This window comes from Tupaia chinensis, unplaced genomic scaffold (genome assembly GCF_000334495.1).
Source record: "Tupaia chinensis unplaced genomic scaffold, TupChi_1.0 Scaffold000251_1, whole genome shotgun sequence".
NCBI lineage: Eukaryota > Metazoa > Chordata > Mammalia > Scandentia > Tupaiidae > Tupaia > Tupaia belangeri.
Genome location: NW_006159731.1, coordinates 2621962 through 2639606, shown reverse-complemented (window position 1 = coordinate 2639606; position 17645 = coordinate 2621962). Strand labels below are relative to the sequence as shown.

General features: G+C 36.3%; 1 protein-coding gene across 1 annotated transcript in view; it reads right to left on the bottom strand.

Moving 5' to 3' along the window:
* PLPP1 (phospholipid phosphatase 1) overlaps window positions 1–15702 on the bottom strand; it is a gene marked incomplete at its 5' end in the record, with an annotated part of 45475 nt that extends 29773 nt beyond the window's left edge. The window contains 2 exon segments of the mRNA XM_014587996.2: window positions 9384–9664; window positions 15551–15702. Coding sequence (XP_014443482.1) covers window positions 9384–9664; window positions 15551–15702 — 433 coding nt within the window.
* Between the last annotated feature and the right edge of the window lie 1943 nt (window positions 15703–17645).

Here is a 17645-nt window from a genome sequence, read left to right as displayed (position 1 = left end):
GTTTTAAGTTTTCAGGCCCAGGACTACATGGGAGTTCAGTGACAACCATTACACCATCTGGTGGTCCTAATTTTCTCTTTTTAATCTGTTTTAGGGTACCTCTGCTCACTGGAGGGAGAGATAGATAGAGAAAGTGATAAAGTACCCCCTCAGGGGATATGACCATATAATCCCTTCTCTATTCTCCTCTTGGGATTTTGGACAAACACGCACCTGTATCTGGTGTTCTTTTCAAGTTACCAGGTCTAAGACTGAAACTGTACAGCCAGTCATTTTAGATCCATCCACCTAAACAACAACGCCACCTAGCTATATCCATCCTACTTGTAAAGAAGTTGTTTTTGAAAACACAAATAGGACTTTAAGTGGATAGCTGCTCCTGCTTGCTGTAGAGATAAAAAAGGTTGATGGACAAAAAGCCCAAGTGTGTGCAGGTCAAAAGTGCAATCAGGTTCAGCCATGGCAGTACCTATGGAAACAGCTGCTCAGCAAGCTAAAGCCACACAGGAAGCCCAAGTCCAATCCCCTGCCTACAAGACAGACGTGGTGGTGTTTGGCTGTAATATCAACAACCTGGTGAACTGAGGCGGGAAGATCACAAGCTCACAGACTGGACAATACAACAACTCCATCTGAAAGAGCTGGGCATGGGGGCACATGCCTATAGTCCCAGAAATCCAGCAGGCTGAACACACACACACACACAACTGCAATCAAAATAAGTGTATATGTTGGGTCTACAGTTGGGCAAAATCATCTAACACAAAGCCTATTTTATAAGAAAGTGCTGAATACCTCATGTAATTTACTCAATACTGTACTGAAAGTAAAAAACAAAATGGTTGCCCTGCTTTTTGCACTATGGTAAAGTCCAAAAATCCCAAGCTGAATCATCATAACTTGGGGACTATCTATAGTCCTATAACTAAAAAATTGAAATCATAGTTTAAAACCTTCCCACTATAGGTCAGTAGGTGGTGGGGTGGTTTCATAATCCCTATCTTCTGGCTAATCTTTTTTCATGACGCATTTTTCTATGCAAATATGAATCATGACTTTTCTGACAACCCAATAAATAAATAAATAAACAAATAAATAAGTGTTTTTTGAAAAAAAATTTTTTTAGAAAACTTTCCACAAACTCCAACATTTAATATCAAACATCTGATACCACATCTAGACAAAAACTTTTTAAGAAACTTATAAACTAATAACTCTCACACAGATATAAGAATCCTTCACGGGACCAGCAGTTAGTATAATGGGTATGTCGCTGGACTCCCACGTAGTCGACCGCGGATCGCATCCTGGACCCGGTGGCTTAAAAAAACTCATGCTGGGCGCATGTGCATGCGTGCCCAGGATCCCGAGAGGAGAATGGAGAAGGGATTGCGGTATGGCCATCCCGCCTGGGGGGTGATTTCTTGCTTTCTGTCTGTCTCTCTCTGTCTGGCAAGTGAACGCACCGTATAGCGAAAACCTCTCCCCCCCAATAAAAGAAGAATCCTTCACAAAATACTAGCAAACAGAATCCAGTTAATATAAAAATAATAATATACCATGACCAAGAGGTGTATATCCCAGGAGTGAAAACTTAATTTGATATTTAAAAAAATAAACACAGGCCCAGCCCAATGGCACAAGTGGGAAAATGTCATTATGTGGTGGCTGAGGCTGCCTGAAGGACCAGGTCTGGTTCCTGGGCCAAACCAAACAGATCAAGCTCAGTGGTGCATGCCTATAGTCCTAGCTAGCTGAGAGGCTAGAACAGAAAAACTGCAACATAGTGACCTTGTCAAAAATCTCTCTCTCTCTCTCCTCTTGGGATTTTGGGCACACACACACACAACAAAACCTGGTGTTCTTTTCAAGTCGCCAGGTCTAGGACTGAAACTGTACAGCCAGCCATTTGGGATCTAGCCACCTTAACCACCACGCCACCTAGCTAGATACATCCTGCTTGTAAAGAAGTTGTTTTCGAAAACATAAATAGGACTTTAAGTGGTGTGCTCTTTCTTTCTCTCAAAAAAAAAAAAAAAAGTAAATAAGAAAACAACAGGACAGCCACAGAAAAGTCATGTGACAAAATACAACAGCCATTAATGATTTTTTTTAAAAAAAATCTAATGAAAGGCACCTACAAAAAACATACAGGTAACATCAGATGGGTAAAAGACTGAGTACTTCCTACCTAATGTCGGGAAGAAGACAAGCATATCTGTTCTTGCCACTTCTTTCAATCTTGTAATGCAGGTCTTAGCCAATATAACAGGCAAGGAGAAGAAAGAAAAGGCAATATAGAAAAGAAGTACCACTCTCTTTATTCACAGATAATATAAATGGAAAAGTAGAAAACCTAGAATAGTCATTAACAGTTATTCCAACTAACAAATCAATTAAATTAGCAAGGTTACATACAGGATACAAGGCCAATACGAAAATCAATTTTATTTTCCACACACTCAAACAGAAATTGATTTACAAAAATAGGGGACCAACAGGTGATGTGGTGATTACGGTACTGGATGAGTGCTGCAGCTTGAAAAACACTCCAGGCATGCATGCATGCCTGCCCAAAATTCTGAAAGGAGAAAATGGAGAACAGACTGCAGTGTGGCCATCGCCCTTGGAGGAGGTGATTTCTCACTTCCCCCTCTTTCTGTCTCTCACTTCGAGCACTTGTGCCCTGTGGCAAAAAACTCCCAAAATTTAAAACCTTCTCACATTGGCATCAAGAACTTAATGATATATTTAACAAAATGTATACAAGACCCAGTCACTGAAATTTTTAAATAAATTTTATTGATAAGAGAAACTAAAGAAAATCTAAATAAATGGATATATACCATAATCATGGATTAGAAGCTCCACACTAAAATGGCAATTCTCCACAAATTGATTTATAGATTGAAAGCAAACTCCATCAAAATTCTAGCAAAAAAAATGTAAGAACCTACAATAGATAATGCAAGTTTAAAAAGAAGAACAAGTCAAATAATTTATACATTATTTTAAGACCTACTATAAAAGCTTCAGTTTGGTAGTGACAGAATAAGAAGCAGGAAGATCAATGAAATAGACTGAGAGTTCAAAGCAGACCCACATTTCTATAGTCAGTTCATTTTCAACAAAGGCACCAAGGGAATTCTACATGAATAGGATAGTTTGTCAATAAATAAACATTGGAAGAACTGCTAGTCAGTGGGAAAAAGGAGATATTGACTCTTCACATTATGTACTTAATTTAAATGGATCACAGACCAAAATATAGGGGCTAAAAATTACAAAATTTATAAAAGAAAACATAGGAAGAAAATTTTTCTAAATTTCAAACAAATAAATATTAGAACATAAAAAGCACAAACCATAAAAGAAAAAGTAATAAGTTGGATTTTATCAAAATTTAAAACTTCTAAGCATCAAGAAAACACAAGTTCAAAATAAGTGTATATGTTGGGTCTACAGTTGGGCAAAATCATCTAACACAAAGCCTATTTTATAAGAAAGTGCTGAATACCTCATGTAATTTACTCAATACTGTACTGAAAGTAAAAAACAAAATGGTTGCCCTGCTTTTTGCACTATGGTAAAGTCCAAAAATCCCAAGCTGAATCATCATAACTTGGGGACTATCTATAGTCCTATAACTAAAAAATTGAAATCATAGTTTAAAACCTTCCCACTATAGGTCAGTAGGTGGTGGGGTGGTTTCATAATCCCTATCTTCTGGCTAATCTTTTTTCATGACGCATTTTTCTATGCAAATATGAATCATGACTTTTCTGACAACCCAATAAATAAATAAATAAACAAATAAATAAGTGTTTTTTGAAAAAAAATTTTTTTAGAAAACTTTCCACAAACTCCAACATTTAATATCAAACATCTGATACCACATCTAGACAAAAACTTTTTAAGAAACTTATAAACTAATAACTCTCACACAGATATAAGAATCCTTCACGGGACCAGCAGTTAGTATAATGGGTATGTCGCTGGACTCCCACGTAGTCGACCGCGGATCGCATCCTGGACCCGGTGGCTTAAAAAAACTCATGCTGGGCGCATGTGCATGCGTGCCCAGGATCCCGAGAGGAGAATGGAGAAGGGATTGCGGTATGGCCATCCCGCCTGGGGGGTGATTTCTTGCTTTCTGTCTGTCTCTCTCTGTCTGGCAAGTGAACGCACCGTATAGCGAAAACCTCTCCCCCCCAATAAAAGAAGAATCCTTCACAAAATACTAGCAAACAGAATCCAGTTAATATAAAAATAATAATATACCATGACCAAGAGGTGTATATCCCAGGAGTGAAAACTTAATTTGATATTTAAAAAAATAAACACAGGCCCAGCCCAATGGCACAAGTGGGAAAATGTCATTATGTGGTGGCTGAGGCTGCCTGAAGGACCAGGTCTGGTTCCTGGGCCAAACCAAACAGATCAAGCTCAGTGGTGCATGCCTATAGTCCTAGCTAGCTGAGAGGCTAGAACAGAAAAACTGCAACATAGTGACCTTGTCAAAAATCTCTCTCTCTCTCTCCTCTTGGGATTTTGGGCACACACACACACAACAAAACCTGGTGTTCTTTTCAAGTCGCCAGGTCTAGGACTGAAACTGTACAGCCAGCCATTTGGGATCTAGCCACCTTAACCACCACGCCACCTAGCTAGATACATCCTGCTTGTAAAGAAGTTGTTTTCGAAAACATAAATAGGACTTTAAGTGGTGTGCTCTTTCTTTCTCTCAAAAAAAAAAAAAAAAGTAAATAAGAAAACAACAGGACAGCCACAGAAAAGTCATGTGACAAAATACAACAGCCATTAATGATTTTTTTTAAAAAAAATCTAATGAAAGGCACCTACAAAAAACATACAGGTAACATCAGATGGGTAAAAGACTGAGTACTTCCTACCTAATGTCGGGAAGAAGACAAGCATATCTGTTCTTGCCACTTCTTTCAATCTTGTAATGCAGGTCTTAGCCAATATAACAGGCAAGGAGAAGAAAGAAAAGGCAATATAGAAAAGAAGTACCACTCTCTTTATTCACAGATAATATAAATGGAAAAGTAGAAAACCTAGAATAGTCATTAACAGTTATTCCAACTAACAAATCAATTAAATTAGCAAGGTTACAGGATACAAGGCCAATACGAAAATCAATTTTATTTTCCACACACTCAAACAGAAATTGATTTACAAAAATAGGGGACCAACAGGTGATGTGGTGATTACGGTACTGGATGAGTGCTGCAGCTTGAAAAACACTCCAGGCATGCATGCATGCCTGCCCAAAATTCTGAAAGGAGAAAATGGAGAACAGACTGCAGTGTGGCCATCGCCCTTGGAGGAGGTGATTTCTCACTTCCCCCTCTTTCTGTCTCTCACTTCGAGCACTTGTGCCCTGTGGCAAAAAACTCCCAAAATTTAAAACCTTCTCACATTGGCATCAAGAACTTAATGATATATTTAACAAAATGTATACAAGACCCAGTCACTGAAATTTTTAAATAAATTTTATTGATAAGAGAAACTAAAGAAAATCTAAATAAATGGATATATACCATAATCATGGATTAGAAGCTCCACACTAAAATGGCAATTCTCCACAAATTGATTTATAGATTGAAAGCAAACTCCATCAAAATTCTAGCAAAAAAAATGTAAGAACCTACAATAGATAATGCAAGTTTAAAAAGAAGAACAAGTCAAATAATTTATACATTATTTTAAGACCTACTATAAAAGCTTCAGTTTGGTAGTGACAGAATAAGAAGCAGGAAGATCAATGAAATAGACTGAGAGTTCAAAGCAGACCCACATTTCTATAGTCAGTTCATTTTCAACAAAGGCACCAAGGGAATTCTACATGAATAGGATAGTTTGTCAATAAATAAACATTGGAAGAACTGCTAGTCAGTGGGAAAAAGGAGATATTGACTCTTCACATTATGTACTTAATTTAAATGGATCACAGACCAAAATATAGGGGCTAAAAATTACAAAATTTATAAAAGAAAACATAGGAAGAAAATTTTTCTAAATTTCAAACAAATAAATATTAGAACATAAAAAGCACAAACCATAAAAGAAAAAGTAATAAGTTGGATTTTATCAAAATTTAAAACTTCTAAGCATCAAGAAAACACAAGTAAAAAAAAAAGTCAGGACCAGCAGTTAGTGTAATGGCTATGTCACTGGACTCCCATGTAGTCAACTGTGGTTTGAGTCCCAGACATGGTGGCTTAAACTCACACTGGGCACGTGTGCATGTGTGCCCAAGATCCCAAGAGGAGAATGGAGGAGAAGTGATTGTGGCATGGCCATCCCCCCTGGGGGATGATTTCTCTCTATCTCTCTGTCTCTGTCTTTCCGGCGAATGCACGCGCCCTATAGCAAAAATCTTCTCCAAAAAAAAGAAAAAAGAAAAAATTAATAAAATAAAATAAAGTCAAGCCACAGACTGAGAAAGTAGTTTCAAAACATGTAACTGACAACTGACTTTTGTTCAGAATATATAAAGAACTCTCTTCTTTAGACTTATTTAATTATATTTATTATTATCATTATTATTATTTAATTTGCTGTGGGGTACATGCACTCATCAGAGTGAGATAGAGAAAGACACAGAGAGAGAGAGACAGAGAGGGAAAGTAAGAAAGCAAGCCACTAGGTCCAGGACTCAAACCATGGCTGGTCATGTGGGAGTCCTATGCCTTAACCACCAGGTCACCTTTTGGTCCCTATAAAAAACTCTTCAAGCTCAGTAAAACAAGCAGTCTGATTTTTTTCAAACAAGTGAAAGAGTTGAATAGACTTTTCACAAATGACAAAAGTTAAATGGACAAAAAAATTAAGCAACACTAGTCATTAGGGAAATGTAAATTGAAATCACACTGAGATACCTTAAAACTCTCTAGAATGGCTAAAATTAAAAAGACTGACCAATAACAAATAATGACAGACTTTGGGAGTCTCATACTTTAGTGTGGACAATGCATAAATGGTATGACCACTGTGAAAAAGTTAATGGCTTCTTAGAAAGTTAAATGCACAAATGCTGTCTGAGCTAGCATTTTTATGACTGACTATTTTAGAGAAATAAAGTCTATTTCTTGGTACATAAGTCTTCATAGTGGCCTTATTTTTAAGGGATGAAAATTGGAAACAACCCATATGTTCAACAACATTTGGGTGAATGGATAAGCAAACTGTAGGATAGCCATACAATCTAAAACTATAATAATATACCTCATAGGGGACATAAAGAATAGCATGAGAGGCCAGCAGGTGGCGTGGTGGTTAAGGTGCTGGATACTCCCACATGGCCAACTGTGGTTCAGGTCTGGACCTGGTGGCTTTCTTTCTAGACCTCCCCTCCCCCTATCTCTCTCTAGTTGAACTGAAATAAATGAATAAATAAAATTAAACAAATGATTATTTTAAAAATCACAAGAGCAAAATGTGAAGTGAAAGACACAACAAAGTGCTCAGCTCATTATATGACTTGTTTATACTATATTCTAGAACACATTAATTATAGGGAGAGAAAAAAGATCCTGAGGTTGTAGAAAGGAGACTACAAAGGCTTAGAAACAGACTTTTTAGTGTAATGCAAATATTTAAAAACCTGATTGCTATGGTAAACAACTTAATGTATAAAATTTATCTAACTGTATATTTAAAATGGATAAGTTTTACAGAATATAAATTATACCTCAATAAAGCTATTTTTAATATCAAAGTAGTTAATAATTATTTGTTCTTTGTGTGTGTGTGTGTGTGAGAGAGAGAGAGAGAGAGAGAGAGAGGGAGAGAATGAGTGCATGTGTGTATGATTTAAATCCTTAGAGGTAATTTTCATTATTGCCCTCAAAAATATATATGGTTATTTTTTAAAGGCTACATGGTTAAGAAATAGTTGAAAGAATATAAAATCATGATTTTCTTCTTAAATTTTGTTTCTCATGGCATGTTTTTAGCAAGCTATTGGCTGTTCTTTATAATCTGTCTTAAATTTCAATCTCATTTCCAATAAGCTTCCCCTTCTTTCAACTAAGCATCTGTTGATCCTCTCCATCCCAACTCTGGAATTACAATTCTATCGTTAAAGTTCTCTATCCTTCCCTGTATTTTCAAACTCTTTCAGGAGGGTTCACTACACTTTCTAGTCATCCAATTATACAGCCTTTCCCTAGAATATGGGGTGGCGCTGTAGTTTTCCCTATCAAAGAAGAGAATGAGATCCCCATATCCCACACTTTAGGAGTCCAGTGTTGCTGCTGTTACCTTCATCACTCCTCACAGCCATTTCTAGACCATTATTCCTCTACTCTTCTTATCAAAATACTTATTCACCTGGCTCCAATCAATATCAACTTCTACCACTTGTTTCTCCAATTCTTACCTCTTTAGTCACCTTTTCCTCCATCTATAAACTAAAGGAGCTGGACCATTCATCTCATTCATGTCTAGTAGTGCTCCAGAATGTAGAAAGTAGCCTAATAAGGCTGTTTCAGGAAGGTGACCTGAGGACCTAGAGTGGTCACAATCTGAACCATATTACCTTACAAGAAAATACATACTCTGGGAACATTAAAAGCTCTAGCAGAGCTTCATAAATAGTTGGACTAGATCAGAGCTCAGCAAACTATGACCTTTGGGGGCAGCCACTGTTTGTGTAATTTAAGTTTTATTCTAACAAAGTCACACAATTCATTTAAGAACCATCTATGGTTGCTTTATTGCTGCTACAAAGCAGAGTTCAATATTTGTGGGAAAATTTTAAAACGCCTATAGCCCATGAAGCCTAAAATACCTACTTTCTGGCATCTTAAGAAAAAGTTTGCTGACCCTGGACCAAATAATCTATGAAGTTCATTTTATATTCTTATACACTAGTGATGAAGAGTTGCAGTAAAATGCTCTTAAATGAAGAGTGAGAAACTAGGAAAAAAGAATGAGGAGGGGCAAGCAGGTTGCACAGTAGTTACAGCTCTGGTCTCCCTCATGGCTGATCACAGTTCAAGTGCCAAATCCAGAGGCTTGAAAAATCATGCTGGGTGCATGTGTATGTGTGCCCAAATCTCAGGAGGGGAAGGCATTGTGGCATGGCCATCACCCTGGGAAATGATTTCTCACTTTCCCCTTATTGTCTCTCTTTGTTTCTCTCTGGCAGGTGCATGCACCCTAGGGCAAAAACATAACAAACAAACAAACAATGAGGAGAGAGAACAAGTCAAAACATAACCATTTTAATTTGCCTCCCAGTCACTACACTAGTTTCTCTCTTAAAGCTGGTACATGGCTCATCTGGCAGTCACTGCAACCTTCTATTCCAGGGAGACGCAAGACAGAACAAGCATTAAAGATTTACCACTCACCTGCCTTCCTTAACTTTTTGAGCATTCCCTCGACATATATAGTTTTCGATGTAACCATCGCTGCAGTTGATTTTTGACCAATCTGGGTCACAAACATCCAAGAAGTGAGGCCGCAGTCTGCCTATTGAGTATTTTGCAATGTCAGTCAGGGACTGACTAGCAGCTGCACCAAATAAAAATGTTCCAATAGCTTTGTAAATAGTGGCTATGTAATTATTCCTGATAAAGGAATTTGAGTGCAAGAGGTTAAAGTAAACAGACAGGGTTTCTCCAAGAATCATCTGAAAAAGAAACAAAGATAATATGTTAAAGTGGCAAGCAGGCACTTTAAACAAACAAACAAAAAACGGAAAGTTGTAAATCACAGTAAGATCTTTGTTTTTAAAACAGCAACTCCACTTTTTTTTTTTTTTTTTAATCTTTCCCCACTTTTACAGAGCATCAATTTAAGATATCTTCTAAGCCACAAAAAGTGTAGGATCGATTGTGGACACTGTTTACAAATCCAAGGCTGAACTAAAATCATTTCAGTCTACCTGAAACAAGACCTTATTTATTTTCTTGTATTCAAATAAACTGAGCTTTAATAAGTAGACACTGATGAATCTTGGAGGCCAAAACCCATGGTTTGTTCAAAGAAAATAAACTTCCCCAATCAGAAGTTCTCTTATGTAAGTACTTTTATCTGACATAGTATTCATTTTTCTCAAACATTCTTTTAAATCAAAGACATTCATCATATTCAGTTGTCGAAAAGGTCACGACACATTTTTGCATAGAAAAAAATGTCATGACTTTTCCGACAACCCAATAAAAAGGGTAAAATTGTTTCAGGGACTAAGAACTCTAATATAAAAAGCAGGGCTCTAGAGGGGTACAGAGGGCACAGATTTTTGCTGATAGGGTCTACCGGCCCTGCCTTCCAGACCTTTAAGCCAAGCTTCCTTAACAAGCCATACTGAAAAACCAAACACATACTTAGTGCTTCCCCCTTTCCAACAAAATATTTCAAGTGAAATCTTCCCCTTATTTTTCAATGACTTCTGTAAATTTGAGTTAAAGCCTTTTCATAAACTATAATATTTTCCAGATTCTAGCTGTGTGTGTGTGTGTGCGTGTCTTGGGGGTGAGGGTCAGCGTCAGCACATTACTGTAATGAATGTAAAGGCATAGAAAGGTTTCCAACTGCTTTACTAGTTCACAAGCCAGTATCCTGAGAAATTAAAAGAAAATGCTGATGGCAACATTATAAATGGTAACATTTGCTGATTATTTAAGATACACTCTAGCTACCTGAGACCAAAATAAATAATGGGAATGTCTCCTAGCTAATTTGGGTGAGGGGAGAGGAGGGTATCCATAAGAAAGTTTTGCTTGAGATAGTACCATGGTACTATAGTATTTTCCCTGCTTCATCCTAAATTTACAAAAACAGTTTTGTAGGCATTCAAATATTTCTATTTGGTAAACATCAACTGTTTTCAGGGTGAACCTCCAATAAGTGAAACAAATGTCTGCCTCCTGAAAGAGATTTCAAGAAGCTGATACTAAAAATTCTTCAGTCATCTGGCCCAATGGATTCCATAATTGCAATAGAAGGTCAACTAGACTATGAACAATTAGACTATGAACAATTAGACTATGAACTCTACAAAAGCAGGGATGATTTCTTAACTGTTGGAAAGAAAACTAATATCACCACAATGACCTGAAACAGAGTAGGTGGTCAATAAATTTTAAATGAAGGTGTTGCCTCTTGGGTAAAAAGTAGACATCCTTAGTTTAAATAGATTAAGCCCCACAGAAATACAGTCTTCATTGTAAACCTTAATGGGAATGAGTGAATTAGATCCTTTTCTGAGACCAAGTCACAGGAGAGGAAAACTGTGTACTTTAGAAACACCAAAACTTCCTACTTTTGTTTAGGGTTACTCCTGACTGCCTTGGATTAAAGTAAGTATTGCCTCCTCAGGTCATTAAGGTCTCAGCAATTCTGAATAGATAAGTAGCCAGAAAAGATTTCTCTACCATTTCATTATGGAGTTGATCTTTTGTAATTGAAAATATACCAAACAGCAATCAGCCATAATTTTAGGATTGAAACTTCCGTTTCTCAGCTATCAGGTATCCTTAAGCATTCAGCTATTTTTAGAGACAGGTACTAATCTGGGCCAGCTCTAGGCCTACCGGTTAAGGAAGCTGGATCCCAGATGGCTGACTGTGGGGTTCAGATCTCAGATTGGCAGCTTGAAAAACAAGACAGGTGTTGGGACCAGCAGTTAGCATAATAGCTATGTCGCTGGACTCCCATGTAGTCAACCGTGGTTCAAGTCCTGGACCTGGTGGCTTAAATTCACGCCGGGCGCGTATGCGTGCATGCCCAAGATCCCAAGAGGAGAATGGAGGACAAGGGACTGCGATATGGCCATCCCCCCAGGGGGTTATTTCTTGCTTTCTGTCTCTCTTGTCTTTCTAGCGAGCACACGTGCCCTATAGCAAAAACCTCTCCAAAAAAAAGAAAAAAAAATGCCAGGTGTGTGTGTGCATGCATCCTAAAATCCCAAAAAGATGAAGAAATGGAGAAGAGATTAGGACATGATCAGACCCTATTGGGGGATGCTTTTTTTTCCCATCTTTCTCTCACTTTGTCTCTCTCTGGTAAACATGCATGCCTTCTGGCATACAGTGGAGTGAGGGGTGGGAGGGAGAAAAGGAAACAGGTACTAAGTTTTGTGAGTTTTCTTAGCCCTAATCATCATCATTTAGGGTAACCCAAATCCTGGTTTTTCCACTGGTGACAGAAAATCAGTTTACTAGAAACATTCAGAGTACAGGGCCACAGCTTAAAAGATGATTAAGGACAAGAGTAAGTTGGAATTTAATCATTTAAGCTGGATGGTGGGGGAGAACTCTATAAAGTTGGCAAATAATAGGTCACTTTACTGAATAATACATCATTTTTAATGATGTATTCCCTCTTTCTTGAAAGAAACAGACAAGAGTTCTAAATCAGTTGTTCTGAATTAAATTTAGAGATGTGTCTATCCATTTGCTCTACACAAGATGGCCATATTCTTTTGTTTCTTTCTAACACCTAATGCTGCCCTTTGAGCCATTTATGCCAATTCTGATTTGGTGAAGTCTACACCTAAGCCAACAGTGACTTAATCCTAGAACTGAGATGACTTGTCATGTGTTATTTACTTAGATTCTAAGGATATGGTAGAGAAAGAGAAAGAAAGAAAGAAAGAAAGAAAGAAAGAAAGAAAGAAAGAAAGAAAGAAAGAAAGAAAGAAAGAAAGAAAGAAAGAAAGAACGAACGAACGAACTAAAGGTAATATTTGGGGGACTAAAATGGAATACGTAGGAAGATCGAAGCTAATTAATTATATACATCGGTGTGATCCAACTTTTGTTAAACTTATGCCCCACAGTTTTCTCTCATCAACACCTCTGTGTCTCTACCAAGACAATTTTACGTGTCTTTTCTCTGTCTCTATAGTTCTGGTATCTTTCATTCAGGGCCCGACCTTCCCAAAAGAATAAGTCTAAAATCACTGGCAAATTTTCACATCTTCTCCTTCCTCCTGAACATCTCTAACTACCTCCATTCTCTTTTTTCTATCGATCTTCCTCAAAAGTCTAAATTGTCTCATCGGATCAAACAGATTTTTATCATTCTTCATTTACTTTAACTTCTTAACAGTATTTGACTTCACTGATCATTTCCTCCTACTAAAATTCTCCCTTGTATTCTGAGAAACTATATTAATTCTGGTTCTTTACCAGGCTCCCTCAACCACTCATATATTTATGGATCATTTAGAAGTCATGTTAAATGTCTGGTGTTAGGGCTGAATTACAGTTTTTCTTTTTTAAGAAATGCTTTACTTTCTAATAAATAAAGTTATACATACAGAAGTCCACCGAAGGACTGCTTGAAAGAAAGTGAATTAATGAATAAAATGGAATTACTTAAAATCAGTATTAATACCAGTGCTCTAAAGCAGTGTTAGTCTGTGTTGATATTGTTCATATGAAAACAGTACTTTTATAGTACCTGCAGAGAGTCTGTTCTTTTTAAAGAAATCTATACTCATATATATTTACTTGCCTTTTGTTAAATATAAAGGTACCTTTCTCACAGGTTATGTTGAAATAGCAAAAAATAAAAAGTTAGTGACATATAATTCCTAAGTATTGCTAACCAGGCATTTTGTCAGGCTCTGTGTACCCTGCAGGCTGTGCGCACTCACACAAGGCCCAGTGGCCTGTCTGTTGTAGACCTCTGGTCTATAGGAGATTGCCACAGTTTTGCTGGGGTAGCATTCTTTTCACTGAGACACAAAGAAAAGTCTAATTGAACGACAAGTGTATTCCCAAGCATTGTTTATTAGAATACTTAAATTCTGTTTATAATCAGCTATCATTTGCAACTTAGAATTTCACTAAAAATTTTATGTTAAATATTGAAGGTAACTAATATATTGATATCCTTAATTTATTACACACTGTATACATACTTTTAAAAGCTACACTGTACCCTACAAAGATGTATAATGATTTTATGTAAATCATAAATAACAATAAATGTTGGATTAAAAAATTAATTTTAAAAGAGGGGGGTCAACATGTAGTGTGGAGGTTAAGATGCTGGATTCTCACATGGCTGACCACAGTTTAAGTCCTAAAACTGGCAGCTTGAAAATCATACAAGGTATGTGTGCATGCACTTCCAAAATCCCAAGAGGAAAATGGAGGAGAAGGGACTGTGTTCTGGCCCCTCAGGGGTGGTTTCTCACTTTCCACCTCTACCTCTCTCTGGCGAGTGCATGAGAAAAACCTTTAAAAATGAATCAAATAAATAAATAAAAAGAAAGAAATAGTCTCTCAGAATACATACTAAATACTAAAAAAGAAAAAACTATTCACTACAAATGGAAGAATCATATTTGGCTTTCTTTTAATAACAAAACTCAATAAAAAAATTAATTAATTGAATTAATATTTAATTTCTTAAAACTCAGTCAAACTGTAGAATATCACCAGCGTACTGCACAATTACTTGTTTCACTCACGTGAACACATGGTTTCATTCAAACACACAGGCCACGCCTGGCTCCATGCCAGACAGTGTAAATACCAAGAAAAACCAAGTATCACCTCTGTCTTTAAGGAGGTGACAGTCTTGTGAAACAAAATTCTGTATAGCAGAGGTTTTCTTTTACTAACAACATACCAGAAATTATGAGGTGATTAATTTTCATTGTTAACAACATTCTATTGAAAATTCTTGACCAAGGCATTACATTTCTAAACTAAGAAGTTTTGGGTTTTGAAAAATACACTTCAAAAACAGATAAGATAAAAGCTGTCATCTTGTTGGCCTATCTCCTGAATAAGAAAATACCTTCTGCTTTTAACTAACATAAAACTTTTTCCTAATTTACAAGTTATAGAGCACACAACTGTTGAATAAAGTCATAGAATTTCTGAGTCAGGAGATGATAAAAATCATCTCATCTACTCACTGAAATATTCTCCCTAGAGCCTCATTCTCTAACCATTTCCACCTGTAATATTAGAAAATAAGTTATTATTGATGTTCAAAACTTAGTCTTGCTTTCAGTACCAGTAAAATTCTTCCATGTTCACTGATAATTACATATGAAACTGAAGCTTTCTCTTCTATTTATGTCATTATCTACAAAATCTTTAGTAAACGTGAGTTAGAGATTTTAACATTAGCAATTTTTTTTCTGTCCTAGAACTCAATGACTAAAGAAAGCAGATACTTAGATACATATGTAATAAATGATAAAATAATACCCTATATACAAAGAATGCTTGAAACACACTGCTATAACATCCATCTATTAATTCCACAATCACTGAAACAACAGCAATTTAGAGCATTAATATTTACAGTAAGATGGAGAAAGTTAGCATAAAATCTACACGTAGTTGGTAAGGTTCCTCTAATTATACATTGTTATTCTTTTGGCCCTACCTACAATAGCTGGATGATCTTGATCCAATAAACCTCTGTGAAAAGACTTAAAAAACATACAGTGTTTTGGAGAATTTCATATTAAATCATGAACAGAGTAACAAAATTAAGCCCAGTGCCAAAAAATCATAAACTTGGAAAAGTGGATTTCACTTACAACGATAATACTGAAAGGAATGATTATTCCACCTAATAACGCATAAGGTATGGTGTCTTCTTTGTAAGGGTACTTGATGGACTCATCATTACAGAATATTCCTCGGTGGAAAGGGGTATGCCTTGAAGTAAGAATTGCAAAAGGCAATCCAGCTAGCAAAAGGGAATAAATGAAAACATTATTAAAGAAGAAATATCAAAACTGATCAATGGCAATAATTATCCCAGAGACTGTGTTTAAAAATGCATTTGCCATGAAAATAAAGGAGAGCACATGTACAGAGGAAATGCAGCAATGCATGCAACCAACAGACAGTAGAAGATTATAGTTTAGGGTAAAGATATGTTTTCTTTAGGAAACAAAGCTTCCATGTCCTCTATTAAACCAATTTAATGAAAAGCATCTTCTTTCTTTTGCTTCTGCCCAAATACACAAAATGGATTTTGGAAAAAATTTCTTCTCATACTTGTGTCATTATTTCATGACCAGATTTTCAATACTATATCCAAATGAATTTGTTATGGACTTTGCTTCCAAAAGGAAAACAACATTTGGAAGTCCCCGTTTTGTCCCAATATTACTACCATATTTGGGCAGGTCCAAGTTTATTGGCTAAGCTATCAGAGTCTCCAAATGAAACTTTATCCACTCACTTCTGTACTGTCTACAATAGGTTTAAAGATCCTGTGAAAAGGAGTTTGAACTTAAACCAAGTTAAGAAAAGATGGTCACTAAAGTCAAGCACACAAGTACCTAGCAGACAGTTCTCTGTTTTTATCATCAATGTTTTCTGTGAAGATCATGTTCCAATCTCACCTCCTAAAACACCTAACTTTTGCCTAAATGTCAATTTTAAGAATTTAGTTCTCCTTTGTCACTGAACTTGTCTTACTGGTTAATACTACAGCATACTGAGTACTGCTGCTTTGTAAAAGAGATGCAATTTAGCAGAAATGCTCAGCATGAAGTCTGCTTTAAGACTGATCCAAGACTGAAAGGCTCTCTCCCTAAATTACTCATGCTCCCTGTAGTTAATGCCATAACCACTAAGCTACACGCTCTGCAGGTTCAAGTGCCACCTCACCATGGAGTGCCAAGACTTTACGGTTTTCATTAACTCCCTGAAGGCCCTAAAGACTGAATGACAACCAAGCCTCTACCTGAGTGTATATATATATATATGTACCACAAATACCAAATCTGTTCAGTCTACAAAGGCCAAAGAAGCAGCACATGAAATCACATTTCTTTCATTACTAGCTCTTTTATTTACCTTCCTGTTTTTTCACTTAAACATGGAATATATGAAACAAAAGATTTCTTTGTGTTGGACAATTTGCCAAAAGACATCGACTTCTTAAAAATCTGTAAGATGCTATGAGATTCCCATGCCATACTTCTGGTAAATGTTGTTCTTAAAACAAACAAACAAACAAAACAAAAACAAAAACAAACAAAAACCCCTAGAGCTGGCTTTGCTAACTTACCCTTATACTAGCTCTTGTATCTGAATGCAGACTCTCTTCTGACTTACCAAAGTGCACTCAGAGGAATACAGTGAAATATCTAAGCCTTCAATATATACACCATAGTGGCAGCACAACTTCAAAATATTTGCAAAAAACCTCTTGTTCTTATCACTACACATTGTGTGGGTAAATACACAGAACAGTGGTTTTAGTTGCTGCTTACCCTATACAGTAACTAGAAGTTCAGCTTTTGACAAAAAAACATACTCTAACCTAATAAGTAAATATATCCCCTATTTACAAATAATTATTAAATCTATACTTCATTATAACTTGTAACAACTCTATACAAAATAACAGAAATTGTGTCTGCATAGCATTATTTCTTAACTGGCTGAATTTTTCAATAAGCATTTGCTTTTTAAAAAAACATTTATAACAGAAATTAAATTCACATATGATTAGTATCCAAAACTCACTAGGCTTTTTGTCCTTATTCCCATGGAAAGTTCATATTTTTTTAGAATTATTTTTAACTTTATTCATAATTTGTTTATTTCAATTTGACCAAAGAGGGACAGAGGGAGAGAGAGAGAGAGAGAGAGAGAGAGAGAGAGAGAAAGCAA